Below are 18768 nucleotides of genomic sequence, written 5' to 3'. Positions count from 1 at the left end.
ATGAAAAAGGCCTTCAGTCCTCTCTGTGTCAGTCTTGGGGACGAGAACTCTGCTCCCTGTTTATGGGCCAAATCCTGGGGCTCTTCATTCAGTGTTAACTCTCCCTCTCTCAGGCAAGCATCCATTGAAGTCAGTCGGAGTTTTGTCTGAGAAAGTACTCCAAGACTTGGCCCAACCTGCTGTTCTAAAAAAGCTGCTTCTTGTATAAGTTTGCTTATGTTTTCTATCCTTGTCCCTGCTTGTTTAAAGCCAGTGAACACACAGCTGTTTTGAGATGACTGCTAGCCAAAATCAATTGACCAGAGAGAGATGCTAAATTAAGAGACACGTTTGAGGGATTGTCCGAGTAGCTAGAACAAAATGGCAGACCACAACAAGCTAATTTGGCAGGGTTTGTAGCCAGTCCATGTATGTGGCCTCAATGTGAGGCGATAAGGCTGAAGTCTGCTGTTCCTAATACAACAGAGGGGCAACAGCAACCAACTCACCTCTTACGAGAAAATCTTCCGGATCCAGGGCTGCCGCTTTGGTCTGTGTGCTGAGGGAAAATCAGAGTCCAATTTCTGAGGCATGAAACAATTCATATTATAAACTTATGTGAGATGTTGATGACTTGAGGTCTAACGCTCTGCTGGGAATACGCACATCCCTTTGGCAGGCACAGTTATTTATGAATCTGTTAATAGAATGGCTGCATTTTAGGCTGCTATGCCCCTCTTGATGGCACTAATGCCCATGCTGGGAGACAGAGTGCCAGCTGTGCCTAGTCCTTCTTGTACTATTTCAACACATTGATGTTCAACCATTTAATTTGGAAATATTTCTGATTGCTCATCAACACCATATGCAGGCAACTGGAAGTGCCGTAGTGACTGTTGACTTAATTTTGAAGTTGACAGATTCTACATTAATGTAGAACACGGGGAAAGGATTTTTCTGTTTTGGTTCTGTTTGCAATTTGTGGGGGAGTTTGATGTGTGGCCTTTTAATGTTGCTGAGCAAAGCGTCTTCCTGTCATGAGGACTGATTCTGCTTCCGTTGAATAAAAGAAAAAACAGGATCAGACCCACAGAGCTGCCCTCAACACTTCTGCGAAGGACCTAGAGGCTATACAGTGAGCCAAGGAAGGACAAAAATACAGGTGTTTCTTCACCTGCATGAGCCACAAATACACACAGATTCGTTATGTGATTTCTTTGTCCTAATAGCGCGAAGCCTTTTTTGTAACCTTGTTGCATCACCTATATTCTTGCAGTAGTAGTTATTTTAGGTGGGGGGCAGGCAATGCTTCAAGCATGTGTTCACTGAAAACTAGCACAAGACAAGAACCCTCGGAGATAAGAACCATTTTTTGTTCTATCCATGCCAGAGAAATAGTCCTAGAGAAAGTGGTTGGGCAGGTAGCAAGTTGGAGCTATTGCCCACAGTGCAAACTGGGCTTGTTTTAATGTCTCTTTTATCCACCTACTGAGTCTTGTCCTGATTTTGGATTATGAGCTTCTGGGGCAGGGACTACCTTTGTGTTTTCCAGTGCTTGCAGCCTCTGAGCATTACTGTAATACAAATGTACAGAGAGAATTTTCATACTATTTGGGGAGAGTAAGAAAGACTGGCAAACTTTGTAGATCCACTGAAAAACACTGGTGCGGGAGGGAGGTTAGAGGTTGTATATGAAAAGCATCAGTGTCTCCGAAACAGGGGCAATCTAATGTATGATTTTGGGATGAAAATGTTGGGAAGGGAATGGTAGAATCTACTGGGAAAGCACCGCAGCCTTTGTTCCCATTTTGAGTAGTTAGGTGGGAAGAAGCTTATGGAGTTTCTTTGAAAGGGAGTTTAAATGTGATAGAGCAGAGAAGCTTGCTCTTGAATAGTTTAGTAGAGATGGCTTTATCTGTTGTTAATTTGGCATCCATGCATGCTGGAACCTTACACCATAGCTGATCCTTTTGTTTCTTGTGGAATTTAGTTGGCTACCATCTCACTGCTTTTACTTTGGGCTGCCTATCTCAAACCCAAAGACCCAGTATGTGTTTGATACTTACGTTTATCAGGAGCTATGCAGAGAATTGACGAACTCTGATCCCCTGTGTTTTGATTTACTTTTATTAAACAATTTTAGTTGGATTTATCTTTTGTGGAGTCCTTGTTTATGACCTTTGAAACTAACAAAGACCTGCTCAGGTGAAGGATGGATTATCAAAAATCAAAGCTAGCTCTCCTGGAAGGGACAATAGAATCTTGTCCAATCCAGGCTTTGCTGTGACACCTGGGTGGCCCACATACCAATACGAGAGAGCTTTTTCTTTGAGTGAAGGTCACCAAGAGTTCACTTTTACGGAGGAATTCTTACTCTCTGTTAATGGGCCTCCTTGTTGGATGGTCCTGCAGTTGCTTACAGTAAAAATGCCAAATTGTCAAATTATTTTAAAATTCTTCCACAGCAAATGTGCCTAAGAGGACAGACAGAATGTTCTCTCTGAGCCAAACTGACCGTTGTGTGACTCCAACAACTGAGGTTGTGTCACCCTGTCTCACTGCCACAGTTAAGGATTTATCAGCGTTTCCATTTCGAACCTCTGTTTCCAGCTGGGTGTCAGCCTTCAGGATTGCATTTTTTTTGCTGTGCTTCCTAAAAGCTTTTCATAGCAAGCCATTTAGCCTTTCTATGGCACAGGAATGAGACATTTCTTGGTTTGGATTCTCTAGTCACCAAAAAAGCGGGTTTAGATTTGAAAATGAAATTTTGCATGCTGACAGTCCTGTGTCTACTGTAGACTAAGTCCTTCTTTTGGTACCTAAGAACTAAACCTCAAAATTAAAATGCACAAGCAGAGCCAGTTTTAGCACTTGTGGGTGGGTGGGAGCTTGTGAAATTATTTTCTGCAAATCTAAGTGATTCCTAATCACCGTTGCATCCATTATAACTAAAGGATTTTGGAGATGATTCTGTATGGGCCTTTTCAAATTCAATTGACTCACTTTATCCATTCAGATAATAAATGAGGCTGGGGCAGGGTTGTGGAAATCTTTGGCCTGAGGCCAGCATCTTCTGCTGCAGGGGAGATATGGATCCCAGCTGTTTGGGCTGACTTGAGTTTGATCTTTCCTTTGTAAATACAGGTGTCTGGAGAAGTCATTGCAGAAACGTAGTTATATTTCAAATTAAATTGGACCTATGGGATAGAATAAGAGTTATTTAGAGATATTGGCCCAGATTAATATCAGGCTATTAACTCAAATGGAGCTACACCAATTTATGCCATCTCAGCATGTGACCCAGCTACTTTGTAAATATAAATCCCAAGCAAGGCATTACCAACATTTTGTTTATTTTCATTTTTAATTTGCATTGATCAGACCTCAGTCTAAGAAATGATTATTAAAATGACAGTTTTCATAGAAAACTGGTGGAATTGCCTTTCAGTTTGGGATTTGGTCAATACACATGTTTTGGGATTATGCTCTTGTGTTTGATATGCTGACCTAATAATCTAAACAATATAACTCAAGTAAGACTTCACTACAATGTTTGAGTTAGAATTGCATAATATTCAATATTGAGGCACTGAATGAAAACTTGCACTAATATATATAGATCAGTGGCTCTCAACCTTTCCACACTACTGTACCCCTTTCAGGAGTCTGATTTGTCTTGTGTACCCCAAGTTTCTCCTCACTTAAAAACTACTTGCTTACAAAATCAGACATAAAAATACAAGAGTGCCACAGCACACTATTACTGAAAAATTGCTTCCTTTCTCATTTTTACCATGTCATTATAAAATAAATCAATTGGAATAGAAATATTGTACTTATGTTTCCGTGTATAGCAGTGGTTCTCAAACTAGGGCTGCCGCTTGTTCAGGGAAAGCCCCTGGCGGGCCGGGGTGGTTTGTTTACCTGCCGCGTCCGCAGGTTCGGCCGATCGCGGCTCCCACTGGCTGTGGTTCACCGCTCCAGGCCAATGGGGGCTGCAGGAAGCAGCGGCCAGCACTTCCCTCGGCCCATGCCACTTCCCACAACCCCCATTGGCCTGGAGCGGCGGGAAGAATTATTGGTTAGAGCAAAAGCCTCCAGAATTGCAGGATGCAGTTGACAAGCATGACATGAAGGCCTTCTGTGGGAACTGGCTCTGTTGTTCTCTCTTGCTGGGCAGAGCACTTTGACAGTCTCCTGAACTGTCAATCCACTGTGTCTGATGAAGCCAGTGACTCACTCCTGCAGCATCCTGTGCTGGAGCAGCTGTCTGTGAATCCTTCTTTAGACAAGGTTACTAAGGCCATCAAACAGCTGTCCACGGGCAAGTCTCCAGGCCATGGTGGCATTCCGCCTCAAATGTACAAATGTAGAGGTGCCCCCTGATCAAGAAACTCACCAGCTTTTTAAGACTATATGGGAATAGGGTACCATACCCCGGGGTATAAGGATGCTTTCTTAGGAAGCATATCTAGCTGTGACAACCATTGCAGAATCTTACTGCTGTCTATAGCGGGAAAGATTTTTGCATAAATTGTCCTCAACAGGCTCGTGTCTCTCCTAGTGAACTCGGTGTATCCAGAGTCACAGTGTGGCTTTTGTGCTGGCCATTGCACCATGGGCACATGATTTTTGTAGCCCGGCAAATACAAGAGAAGGCTCGTGAACAGAACAAGGACCTGTATGTGGTGTTTGTTGATCTGACCAAGGCCTTCGACATGGTGAAGGGGCTATGGAAACTCCTTTATAAATTTGACTGCCCAGAGAAGATGATTGCTGTCATTTGCTCATTTCACGATGGCGTGATGGCCAGGGTCATGGAGTGTGGTGACTCATCAGAAGTCTTCCTTGTCACCAATGGCGCCAAACAAGGATGCGTAGTGGCTTCAGTCCTCTTTGCCATTGTCTTTTCAGCCATGCTCTTGTTTGCATTCTAGGACCTTGATAGAGATGTACACATCCGGTTTAGATTGGGTGGAGGTCTAGACAATCTATAGTGATTCAGGGCCCGCCCCAAGGTAATCAAAGAGCTATTAAGGGAGCTCCTGTTTGCTGACGACTGTGCCCTCATTACATACACTCTTGAGGATATTCAGCTTATTGTGGACCACTTTGCCCGTGCCTTAAAATGTTTGGTTTCACAATCAGGCTGAAAAAGATGGAGGTCAGGTACTAGCCAGCACCAGATCACCCATGATCCCATTGTCACAACTGACAATACACCCATCAACTTGGTCAGCAAATTCTGCTACCTGGCATTCCAGCAATGCCTTATTGGATGATGAGATCATTCAGCCCCTGGCAAAGGCTAGCTTGGAGGGAACGTGGAGTTTGCCTCAGAACCAACATAAAAAACGACTGCATTGTTGTACTTGCCTCACTCCTTTACAGCTGCGAGATATGAACGCTCTACTGATGCCACATCAAACACCTTCCCATAACAATATCTGTCCTTGTCTCATGGGGCCTGCTCCTAAACCCACTGAAGTCAATGGGAGTCTTTCCATTGACACCAGTGGGCTTTGGGGTAGGCCCATGCATAAGGGACCCCTAGCCCAACATCACAATCACCAGCTGTCCTCTACACCATGACCCACAGAAGTTCTGCATTGATATATTGACTGTTCAGCTTCATCAGTACACGGAGCTGCCCATCTCGTAGAAAATGGCTGAAGCAAGGATCACGAGGCAGAGACAAGTTTCCTTATGGAAGCACCTGACTCCAGTGCTACTCTGCATCCTGATAGACACATTTCTTTAAAGTGCCATTAGTTCCGCATGTTTCCTTTTAAAAGATGAATACACCTTTGTAATTGTTAGCTAATGAAAGCTAAACTCTGTATTCCTGGGAATTTGTCTTCAACTAGAAACATCACCCCTCATTAGGATTAACTCTGATTGGAAGCCTAAGAAAAAATGCCTGCTAGGGAATTAAAATCCAACCATGATGGAACCCCAAGCAGAATTTTTTTTTTGTTTGGGTGCAATGAGGAATTTAATCAAGTACAAGGACCTCTGCATTGAGTTACAGCATCTGCTGTGACAATTCTGGTGTCTTACCTTTGTTTCCTGACTTCTTTCTAATTAGTTTATGTTCCAAATAAATCCTTAATACAAGGACTGTGTTAAAAACCATTGAAAACAAAATAAAGAAGAGGAGTTTAAATTGCTTATGGCTTGCTTTATATGGCTTCCAGGCATTGGAGCAATTTTGCTAACAAGTATCCTGTAACCTATTTCCGAAGGCCACTAGCAGATAATTATATTTTGGTTAATTTACATACTTTCAGTTTATAATCCTAATTAGTTCTCCAACCAGTAGTCCCTAGGCGATATGTAGTCCTACCTCATCTTATTTGTGATCTTTAATGTGCAAGATCTCTTGTTTTAATTTAAAAAAACAACAACAAAACGCTGTTAGGTTTGGTTCAGGGCTTTTCCATTTCAATGTGCATCTGATCTGGGTGATTCCATGCTGATTCAAACCCTGTTTTCAAATAAATATCTTGCATTGTTATACATCATCCTTTATATTGTGGCCAGGAGCTGTTCCCTGCTTAAATGGGGCTTCATAGAGCATGAGTTCATGCAGAATTTGGTCCGACATGTTTAAAATAAAAGTAATCATGGTGTCAAACTTACGGCAGTTCCCTTTAAAGTCGTTGGGGCTGCATGGGGTATAAATGGGAAGAGAATTTGGTCCAATATGTTAGCTTTCATTGGTCTGTCCCAACAATGGTATAATGCCACCATGGCAAACTGTAGGGGTGTGTGTGTGTGGCAGGAATAATCAGCCCCTCCTACTAAAAAAGCCATTTGAGGGCAATGGGGGAGAGGAAATCTCCTTGAATTTCCTCTTGGTGGAGTCTCCCAATTTGTTTTGTTAGAACAGCGGCATTGCTTCTCCATGTAAAGGGTGTAGGCCTCTTCCATACTGAGGTCCTGCACCTCCATGCTTCCTCTGGGCCCCAGCCTTGCTTTGAACCCTGGGTTATAATCAAGGGCATGCTGTTGCCCAGTGTCAAGGGAGGAGGGACTAGGGCAGATGTAGAAAAATTAATACAGCCGCTTTTGTGTAGATTTCTGGGATAAACAAGAAACATACTCCTGGCTCCCCACGTGCTCAGTTCCACAGAGGGTCTTTTTCCTTACTAAACAGATCACTCCTTCCATCTTTATTCATAAAAATAATATAAAATTTAAAACATCTTCTCTTCCAAGCCACCATGCTGAGACAAGGTGTAGAACTGTGACATACCTTGGGACTAAAATCCTTGGGAAAATAAGCTAATCAAACTAAAACTAAAAATCAACAGTATATATCCACCTGTAGAAAGAAAACAAGGAACAAAATTTAAGGGTGGCCGACCAGTGTAAATCAGTGCGTGAAGAAAGTTTATCCATTTCTCAACATCTTGAATGTTTGAAGGTTTTTTTTTTATAGGTGAAGGATATTTCTGAAGTACATGTGATTTTTTTTTTTGATGGGTAAGAGAGAGTGTTAGCTGGTAGCCACTGCTATATATTGAGGGTATATAATAATAATACACACTTCCAATCTTAATACTTTTTAAAAAGCATTTTTTGGGGGGGGGGAGACGGGATTTGGCAATAATTTGGATATACTCAGAATTTCAGAATTCATACAGGTGGATTTTGCATAAGCGAAACGGGCAAAATGAAGAATGTTAGAATTTTACAGATTTTATCCAGAAAGAAATTCTACCTTTTCACTCAGCTTGTCAGCCTCACTAGTTGAAGTGGCACATCTCTGCTGCAGAGATTACTTCTGCCAGGAGTATGAACAGCCTGTGCTGACAAGAAGGGGCTGTTTGTCATTGCTATCATTCTTGTATGCACAAGAACATGTGGATCATTTCCCTTGTCCACTTAGCTTGGAATGCCACTTCACAGTTCATAGAGGGCCTGCCAAGATGCCTTCCCTTCGATTTGAGGGACAACCTGCGTGTGGGTAGAAAACATTATCTTCTGATATTCCATCCCTGCACATGGATTTTCTTGTGGGAATCAATGTGTTTCAGGAACCAGAGTGGTGAGTCAGGTTATATTCAAATGTCTTATGCAATTTCATGTGATTCCTGGGAAGATCTTAGCTGAAAACATTATTTCCTGTATGCAAAATGGATTGAATTCTGATCTCATTTTTCTCCTGTGTAAATGAGGTCAAAATTGGTATAATAGTATGGTAATCCCCAATATTCCTGTTCCAAGCAATACAAAAGACTGAAATCACCTTTCACGATTACAGTAACTACTTTGATAAGGCCAGAGAAAAAAGTGGTGTTAATAAACATTTTCATAAGTAAACTAGCTGAGAAATCAAAATCTAAAGAGCTGCAGAATCCATAGTTTGGATAAATTTGGCAGAGATGTGCTGTATGACTACAGATTCTAATATGAAAATTTGATTTTTGCTCTTTTTGTGGATTGCAATCAGTATATAAATTATAGTACTAATAGGTAAATGTGATTTTAAAATGTTAGAAACCATAACTTGTGTTTACTAATAAAAGGATCCAAGAAAGGCATTGGTGACAGAGGAAATCTGTAGCCAACAATTTGATTTAAGAATCTTAGAGTGAGTAACTTGCATTTTTCATGCTTTGGAATCATTTATTATTTCTATATTTAAATCTTTTCTTCCAAACACAAAATAATGTTTCCTGCTGTTCTGAAAATATTACATATTATAATACTTGGCACTTGTGTAACTGAGGACAAAAGGAACCATGTGAGAACGTTGTTCTAAAGGATCATTTTATTTATGGGAAGTATCTCAATTTCATTTTTTCCCCCATAACAGCATTTCAGGTCCCATTCAAGAATTGCACTTTGATGACACACACATTGGTACTGAGAATGTGTTTATAGAAGAAAAAGTCAGGTTTTAGTATCTTTTCGTGCATGGCTTATAGCTTTGCTCTTCTACCTAGAGCTCTAAATTTTATAAGAGGCAATATAGTTGATGTTGTTATAGGTGGGTTAATGTAGAATCATAGAAACGGAGGGATAGAAGGGACCTCAAGAGGTCATTAAGTCCAACCCCCTGTGCTGAGGCAGGATCAAGTAAACCAAGACCATCCCTGACAGGTATTTGTCTAACCCAGGGGTCGGCAACGTTTGGCACGCGGCTCGCCAGGGTAAGCACCCTGGCGGGCCGGGCCAGTTTATTTACCTGCTGACGCGGCAGGTTCGGCCGATCGCGGCCCCCACTGGCCGTGGTTCGCCGTCCCAGGCCAATGGGGGTGGTGGGAAGCCGCGGCCAGCACATCCCTCGCCCACGCCGCTTCTCGCCGCCCCCATTGGCCCGGGACGGCGAACCGCTGCCAGTGGGGGCTGCAATCGGCCGAACCTGCCGCGTCAGCAGGTAAATAAACTGGCCCGGCCCACCAGGGTGCTTACCCTGGCGAGCTGCGTGCCAAACGTTGCCGACCCCTGGTCTAACCTGTTCTTAAAATCCTCCAATGATGGGGATTCTACAACCTCACTTGAATGACGATTCCAGTGGTTAACTACCCTTATAGTTAGAAAGCTTTTCCTAATATCTAACCTAAATCTCCCTTGTTGCAGATTAAGCCCATTACTACTCGTCCCACCTTTAGTGGACATGGAGAACAATTGATTACTGTCCTCTTTATAACAGCCCTTAATGTATTTGAAGACTGTTGTCTGGTCCCTCCTTGGTCTTATTTTCCCAGGACTAAATATGCCTGTTTTTTTAGCCTTTCCTCATAGGTCAAGTTTTCTAAACCTTTTGTCATTTTTGTTGCTCTCCTCTGGACTTTTTCCAATTTATCCACCTCTTTCCTAAAGTGTGGTGCCCAGAATTGGACACGATACTCCAGCTGAGGCCTTATCAGTGCTGAATAGAGTTGGACAATTACTTCCCATGTTCACTTAACAATACTCCTATTAATACACCTCAGAATGATATTTGCTTTTTTCGCAACTGCATCATACTGTTGGTACTCATTCAATTTGTGATCCACTATAACCTCCACATCCTTTTCAGCAGTACTACTGCCTAGCCAGTTATTCCCCATCTTGTAGTTATGCATTTGATTTTTCCTTCCTAAGTGCAATAATTTGTACTTGTCTTTACTGAATTTCATCTTGTTGATTTCAGACCAATTCTCCTATTTTTCTAGGTCATTCTGAATTCTAATCCTGCCCTCCAAAGTGCTTGCAATCCTTCCTAGTTTGGAATTATCTGCAAATTTTATAAGCCTACTGTCCACTCCATTATCCAAGTCATCAATGAACAGTACCAAACCCAGGACTGACCCCTGTGGTGCGCCCCACTAAATATACCCTCACAGTTTGATAGCAAACCATTGATAATTACTCTTTGAGTATAGTCTTTCAACCAGTTTTGCACCTACCTTATAGTAATTTTATCTAGACAACAATTCCCTAGTTTGCTTATGAGACTGTCATGTGGAACTGTGTAAAGGGCCTTACTAAAATCAAGATATATCACATCTACTGTTTTCCCCTATCCACTAGGCCAGTAACCCGTCAAAGAAGGAAATGAGGTTGGTTTGGTATAATTCGTTCTTGACAAATCCATGTTGGCAATTCCTTATAACCCTATTATCCTCCAGGTGCTTACAAATTGATTGTTTAATAATTTGTCCCAGTATTTTTCCTGGTACCAAAGTTAGGCTGACTGTCTATAATTCCCTGGGTTCTCTTTGAGAAGTCAAATTAGTGCAGCCTGAAGTCAGTGATGGAGTGTAGGAATCTTCTGCTGAGGGCACAGTGTTGTAAAAATCATATGTTATTTCTTCTACTGTGTAGCTACTAGGGTGGTAATGGTTGGAAACATCTAGGGTGAAGCCTTGGGGCAGACCCTTAGTGTAAATTGTCATAGCTTTATTGACTTTAATGGAACTATGACAATTTATAATAAGTGAGGATCTGTTTCCTAATATCTATGGTAGCTTGCTGAGGGGTACAGCAGATATATATTTACTATTGCATTTCAAGGTGACTTTCAAAGTGTTAAAAAAAATGGACTTGTACATGTCGTTTGATTCCCGATAATGGACAAAATAGGCCTTGAAAGGTTTCTTAGCTCCTCTGCCCACGCTCTTTCCCCCCTTTAAAATATCAGGAATGTAAAGTTGGTACTTTTCTAGTTGCTTTGGAGGAAAGATGTGTTCAGTGAAACTTAATCTACCATTTGAGGGTCCTTTATCCAAAATGTTAATTTGTCATTGCAGTTAAATAATTGTTAACAAAACAGATTTGAATAGCCTACAATTCCCTTTCCTACTCATTTTCCCTGCTTCCTCTCTTAGCAAATTTGATGTCACCATTTCACTAGATTGCTAATATTTGTAGAGTATTCCAGCCTAGACCAGATCGCAATTTCCAATAACAATCAGAAAAAAAATTAGGAAAAAAAAAACCACCCAATCTTTTTTTGAGTGGAGGAGGAACCCACACACAATTTTCAGGCCATCTTTATACATCATAAGGAAGAAAATAAAAAACAAAGCAAAAAACCAAAATTCCAAGCCCTATTTCTTTTTTCCCTTTAATAAATGCTCTATATCAGCTGAAATAACATTTAAATTTGTGTTTTCTGATTGCAGTCCTAGTATGTGGACTGAACTTATCCACAGAAATCAACAGTGGTTGACCTGTATAAAGAAGGTAAAACATCCGTAGTGCATTTTTGTCATGATGATTTAGAATCTAGTATTGTAGTTTGTCCAATTGGTCCTCTACCAAAGGACTCTTCTACTGTCCTCTAAGCAAAGGCTTACTCTAAACAATATAACTTGAATAAGACTTTGGGTTAAAGAAAAAAATCAAAACATATGAAATATAAAACAATAATTTATTTACTTGTTAATGTTTGTAACTAATGATTTCATGAAACTGCTTTTATAATTCAGTACATTCAAATCTACAAAGCAAACAGTTACTACAATGGGCATTTCAAATTACACAAACTGTTTTGTGTAAACAACTTAGCTGTACATGCACATTCTTTCAACAGGTTGCAACACTTGCAAACATGCTTTAAAATCCTTTAAAGCTGCAGTGTAGTGTATTTTGCCTCAGGCCTTTCAGCTGAAACCTATATATTTCCTTTAGATACCTTTAAAAAGAAAAATGTTTAAATGCTGATCATAACTCTAAAGCCTGCTGGTTTGATAAATGTTAAATATTACAGGAGAATGACTCTATCAGGAGTTCAATACTTTTGCGATTAACCTTGAGCTAAATATTGATAAACAGCAGTGTGTGCAGAAGTGCACAACAGCAAAGTAATATCACAAAATATGCTTTCATAAAAATACATATTTGCGGTTGCTTTTGTGTTTTTTAGGCAAAGAAAAGCACGTGTAACCTTTTATATGAATACAGTTTAAACAAATTATCTGCTTAAGTATGGTTAATATGTTTTCTGATATTTAAACACTTGATGTAAAAGGTAATGAGTAAAAAAGTACAATCAGTATTCCAAAAAGTTGCATTAATATTGCCTTCAAAAGAGATGGGCGGGTTCTGTCTCCACTTTCCAATAAAGAATGTTGGCACCCAAAGTTGTAGAATTCAGTACTTTAATTATAAAGTTGATGACTGTATCTTATATACAAAAAAACTTGCCACATTGAACGAGGCAGGGATTTCTACCCCAATGGTAGTGTTTTATGTACATAATTCAGCAATGGTGATTATACAGTAGTCACTGACAGGAAGGAATTGTACACTCTTGTGCCATCGGGGGACTTTGTGCCATGAGTTAAGAGTTCTTGGATTGTCATCCAATTATCAAAGATTTTTTTATTCCTTTTCTTCATCATTTTTTTGTGGCTCAGTTCAATGATGTTCATCTCTTTCTTTTCATCTGCACCTTGCTGTTCCTTTAAACAATCTAACCTGCTCTGCATCATAAACTCACGCCGCCTCCTCTGCTCCTTCGCTTTCACCAAATGCTGCTTCCGTTCCTCCTTGCTCCAATAGCGGCCCATCTTCATCTCGCTTATAGCGTCGTCATCTGTCGTCATACCACTGCGCTCTTCCTTAATCTTTATGGCACGTTCTCTCAGCAGCCTGTCCCTGACTGGCCTCTTTGTGATGTAGCGGGTTCCATCACTCCTGACCTTGACTTTCCATTCCATCCTGGGTTCACTCTGGCTTGAAGAATTAAAGTCTTTGCACATGCTCACTAGGCTCATTTGGCTCTGTGCATATTCCACGGCTGATTTCTGTTGTATCAGCTGCATGTAGCTCTGATAGTGTTGAGCGTGGGCTGGGATATGAGCGTGTTTATAGGGAGAGTGATGATATGGAGAGATGTAGGAGTCAGACAGTTTTTGAGCTGGGCTTTTGCTTCCATCACTGGCTTTTCGTTCTTTGCTTTCCAGTTGCTTGCCAAGGTCTGGATCTTTAGGTGACGAGAGATATTTAGCGGAGCCGGATTCGTGACTTTCTGAGCTAGGTAGCAAATTCTTCTGGGAGACATTGTATGCCACTGCCCCCTCATTACCTTGACAACTGCTGCCTTCTGCAGTTCTGCGCAGTGAATTGTCAGGGGAAATCTGCAGCGTGAGCGGTGTGCTGCGACAGCTCTCGCCTGTATTATACGCACTTGAGCTATCCTTGTCAGATTTCTCAGGGAGCTCTGTAATGTCTGAGAGCTCGTGCCTGCGTGCATCGATGCTTGTGTTGTAGTTACGGAATCCGCTGTTATGGAGCATCCAGGGCTCCCGGTATTGATCCTTCAGCTGTTGCATTTTATGAGCTCTCACGATATTCAGACACTCCAGCTCAATATTCCGCAGCTCCTCGTTCAGCATCTCCAGCTCCCTGTCAACGCTTTCGTGGTCACTCTTACTTATATCCAGGGCACTGTTATGATAATACAGACTGTATGGGTTGGCAGACTTGACTTGGCACTTCAGCTCCAGCAGTTCGCGGAATCTCTCACATTCATCCACTGGGATGCTGAGGAAGTCTGTGTCTGTGCAGTCGGCTGAGATAAATGACTCATTGCTGAACTGCATGTCACCACTTCCTAGAGTGTCATGACTGTACACCAGCTTCTTCTGGCTTCCTGAAGTGTTAGAGGAAGTGGTGTGATCATCGGCGTTATTCTCCTGCTCTGAGCTTTCATCATTTCGCGTGCTCTCATCTGTGCGTCCCACACCGCTGTCCTTCTCGTGCTGGTTAGATAAGATAGTGGCAGTGTCTGTGGTGCCTCCATCTTCTTCGTGCTTCTTCTAAAATAAAAAAGTATAAATGTAAAAATTAAAGACAAACTCTTTGCGAGTTTAAATAATAATAAAAGCCCTGAGTCATTCTAAGTTTTCTTAATCTACCAGTCATTGCATGTTCACTTATTACCCCAGTGAGTTTAGGAAACATATCATGGACCGGATTTTCAACAGAGCTCAGTGGCAGATTTTCAATTGCTCAACATCCACACTAGGGGCTCGATTTCTGAAAGATCTCCACTCCCATTCAGGTGCTGAAATTAGGAACAAATTTTAAAAATTGCTCAGCATTTAGCAGCTCCTACTGTGACGCTTATGACCCAACGTGCTGAGCTCTTTTCAAAAATCTGATCTCTTATTTTTGGGGGTGAAATGGGAGCAGAACTCTCTTGAAAAGCTGTTCCCAATTTTAGATCATGGAATGTTGTAGAAAATTCTGGCTGAGAACTGCGGAATTATATGTGAATTAGCATAATTGCAAATGCATTATACATGTGTATGTCAAGGAAGTAACATGTCTTGTGGTTGAAGATCTGGATTAAATTCTTGGCTCTGCCACATACTTTTTGTGTGATCCTGGGTAAGTCACTTGTTCGCTGCCTCAGTTCCCCAGGTATAAAATAATACTCCCTTTCTCCCACCTTTTGCCTCTCCTGTCCACTAAGATTGTAAGCACATCAGGGCAGAGATCATTTCTTATTATGAGTATGTACAATGAATAGCACATTAGGGCTCCAACATTGGCAGGGGACTCTAGGTACCACTGTGATAATCATTGTCCTTGACAATCTTTGTCTTTGTCACTATCAAGTGTGTTAAACCTGACTTACAATTAAAGCTGATTCAAGTTTTCAAACACATGGAATGTTCTTTCCAGAACTGATTTATGTTTATTAATTAGCTAGCAAGATGGACTGGAAACTATCATGTATCTAATTCTATTCACCTCAATGACCACAGCCACAATGGTGGATTCCTATGAAGAAGGCTATTAAACGCTTGAACTGTGCTTGTGTTTTAAATGGAAAAAAACAGTAGCAGATTTGAAAATGTATGCTTATTGAGGTGAAGTCTTCTATGCAGTTTGCAAATATCCTGGAACTAGATTTTGCAGATCTCCTTTCTGCTTAGATCATCATAAAAGATAGTGGTTGGTTCATTCAGTTGAATTCAGTATCAGAATCTCAAGTGAGGTGTGTGACGTTTTGACAAGGCTGCACAATGGAGTGGCATTACCTGCTGAAGCATGCTGGCAGTAAACTGCATTGCCTGGTGGTGCTGTTCCTCTAGCATGTCCATGTGTAAGTCATCCAGAAAATCATTTCTGTCATCATCCATCCATCCTTCATCCAGCTACATGAAAGGGAATAAATAAATAAAAAAAAACCCACACCAAGCATTGTCATAAGGATGAAAACTGACATAAATATATGCTCCCTCTTTGTGGAAAATTATCAGGAGATCAAGGGAGCTGCTTTCTGCAACTTTGCTGTATATCACTCTATGTCTGGCCTATCAGTCCTCATCCTCAAAGGAACCCTGCACACTTTCAAAAGACAAGCCTGGGAGCTTAAATTGATTAATCTGCGAGACACTAAAAAGCGTGGACTGAACAGAGACACTGGATTGATGGCTTATTACAACAATCTGTAATCCATTAACCCCCCTTTTGTCTTATGACGGCAGAGATGTTAATGGGCCACTCTACCTTGAATGGTTCCTTACTATTTATGCTAAACAATCTGTTCCACCTTGCATTTTGCTGTGACCCAGGGAGTACTTTCCCCAGACCTGAAGCAGAGCTCTGTGTGGCTCCAAAGCTTGTCTCTCTTCACCAACAGAAATTGGTCCAATAAAAGATATTACCTGACCCACCTTGTCTCTAATGTCATGGGACGAACCTTGCTACAACTACAATGCCTACATGGAAATGAACATGCAGCTCTTTTTTATGTGCTACTCTAAGGGCAAACAATGACCTCCCACAAGGAGAACTTTTAGGATTCAATCCCTTCTTTGCATGAGGCTGCTTGCATTCCCAGTAGCAGGATCTGGTCCGCAATAATATATTTGTGCTATTTGCTCGGTTTAGAATACAAATCAATTCTAAAAAAAAAATCTCTCCTTGTCTTTCCTCAAAAGTCCCTCTCCCCTACTGTCCCCACCAAATTCCCTGCTGTTCCTAGAAATATACGGTAGTTATTTATTTCTGAGGTGGGTGGTGGTTTTGGTGCACGTAGCTAGAATATATATATATTCTATACTCAAATCTTGAACCTATTGCTCGACCTGGGTGGTCAGGCTCGGTAGATGCCATACCTGGAAGTACTGAAATGTCCGGTTTTCTAGGGATGTGAAAGTGGCTACCCTATCCCTCCTCCCCCACATCTCCAAGGAAAGAGCAGGAGTGTTCAGGTAGCTGTGGATTCTCCAGACTGACCCTTACCCATGCCCCACCGCCTGCATGCATGATCACAACAGTTTTGAGCAAGGGGGACACATTCACAGGACAACTCTAGTACTACTAATAATTATAGTAAATGCTGCTGAATGTGTGGGACACTCAAATCCCAGCCCTGGAGTAAGCAGGGTAGGATTCAGTTTCAAACCTAGGTCTTGCAGCTGAGAAGAGAAGCCATCTAGGTTAGACCAGACCAAAATGTCAATCACACTTTACACAAAGGCTCCATTTATAGATAGGACACAAAGGGCCAATAAATGATTAATAAGTGCTGGTTAATCAATTGCTATAGAGTATTATAGAGATCAGTACATTATTTGTAACCATGGCATGTAACTATCCACAACACCTTCTACTGATGTATCTGTGGCCATCTGTAACAGGTACTCCTCATATCTGTTACATGATTAATCATTTATTAACCCTTTATAAATTGAACCTTAATATTAAGTGTGACAAAATGTCATAGTGAACTCTCAGGAACTTATTTCATATGTTGTGAGTGTCTCCAGTCTAACCGTATACATCTCTGCCCCGATATAACGCAGCCTGATATAACATGAATTCGGATATAATGCGGTAAAGCAGCGCTCCGGGCGGGCGGGGCTGCGCACTCCGGCGGATCAAAGCAAGTTCGATATAACGCGGTTTCACCTATAACGCGGTAAGATTTTTTGGCTCCCGAGGACAGCGTTATATCGGGGTAGAGGTGTATTACTTTTTTTAAAATAGAAAACGAAACCACCTCAAAATCCAGTTACTTTTTTCTAGAATGCAGCTTCTCTGTTTTCAATTTACAGTAAGTATATAGTAGTCTCTCTGTACCTGGATTTCTGGTCTTGCTACAAGTAAGGAGACATTCTTGCTCTCTTCACTGGTTAGAAGTGCCACAGCTTCTTCTCGGTTCTGTACCTCTATGCCATTAATCTAAAAAATATATGAGGGGAAAAAAGTGAAATAATGTTGCCATTTGGATGCTCAAATTCCATTGTGGTGGGCTCCACTCAACTGCATGGCTAGATAGATTCTCATATGAGACATGCTGCATATTATCTCTGTACAAATTTGAAACAGTAGAGCATGTATGTCCGTGTTGTGGCAGATATTTTGATGGAGAACACCTGACACTGGCATCTATTCCATATTTTTCATATTTTGTGTGTGTGTGCAGCTATATGGAAGGAGTCTTGTCATAGAAATGGAGCCAGATAGGAGGGGAGAGATATGAGTAGAATCACAACAGGGAACCAGAATAGTTTCATAACTCTGGATATGGCCAAGGGGATAGAATTTCCCAGTGAAGACCACGCCGGCAATTAAAAAGGAGGTGGACTTCTAGCCAGTATGATCCTGAGCCGTGAAGTTCTAAAGTACTATCAGATAAATCACTCCTGAAATAGATGCTGTGTTGTGGGAGGACTGCTTATGCTGGTACAGGTATCTGTGTGTCCACATTGTCACAGCATCAGAAGAACTATGCTGGAATGGTTCTTATGCTGTTCCAAAGAGGAGAATAACCGTTGGAAAAAGTGGACGGTTTCCTTGGTAGGAGACAAAATTAAGCATGGATGCATGGCAGGCTGTGCTGGAAAAAACGGGTTTTGCTGGTAAAATATTCTAGTGTAGACCAGGCCTGAGGGTAGGCTAAAGAGAATGAAAACGAGCCACTATTATTGGAAAAGAGGCAGTTAGCTAGGTGCAGAATACTGGCTAACTTTTCATTGCCACACAACTCAAAAATGACTCCTCCAGTTTTACTCAGCTTTTCAAAATAAAAAACACTTTGGGCTAGTACACTATATCTGCAACTTGACCAAGGCTACCAAAACTTGGCCCGTAAGGGTTTACACTCAGGGTGTCTAGATGGAGAGACAGTGTGCAGTAAGCTGGGTTGTAAATCAGTCACGCACTAACCTGCCGCACCCTAATTGGCTGTGTGGACCCTGCTATCATGCACTAAAGGGAACTTTCAGTGCACAGGACCAGGGGTCTGCCTGGCCAGTTAAACCCCATCTCGACGCACTGTCTAGACAAGCCCTAAACCTGAAAAACGGTAGCTTAAAGGAAAATTTT

At 41.5% G+C, this 18768-nt stretch overlaps 1 protein-coding gene across 3 annotated transcripts in view; it reads right to left on the bottom strand.

The window, feature by feature from the left end:
* Positions 1-12692: 12692 nt before the first annotated feature.
* The window catches only part of PDZRN3 (PDZ domain containing ring finger 3), a 210568-nt gene continuing 204492 nt past the window's right edge, over positions 12693-18768 (bottom strand). For all 3 annotated transcript variants that reach the window (XM_065407827.1, XM_065407828.1, XM_065407829.1), the window contains 3 exons: positions 17521-17622; positions 15471-15587; positions 12693-14240 (listed from right to left, as the gene is read on the bottom strand). In XM_065407827.1, coding sequence (XP_065263899.1) covers positions 12693-14240; positions 15471-15587; positions 17521-17622 — 1767 coding nt within the window. The remainder of the gene's footprint in view (positions 14241-15470; positions 15588-17520; positions 17623-18768) is intronic.

Source organism: Emys orbicularis, chromosome 7 (assembly GCF_028017835.1).
Source record: "Emys orbicularis isolate rEmyOrb1 chromosome 7, rEmyOrb1.hap1, whole genome shotgun sequence".
NCBI lineage: Eukaryota > Metazoa > Chordata > Testudines > Emydidae > Emys > Emys orbicularis.
The sequence above is the reverse complement of the archived record's forward strand: the minus strand, read 5'-3'. Positions and strand labels throughout refer to the sequence as shown.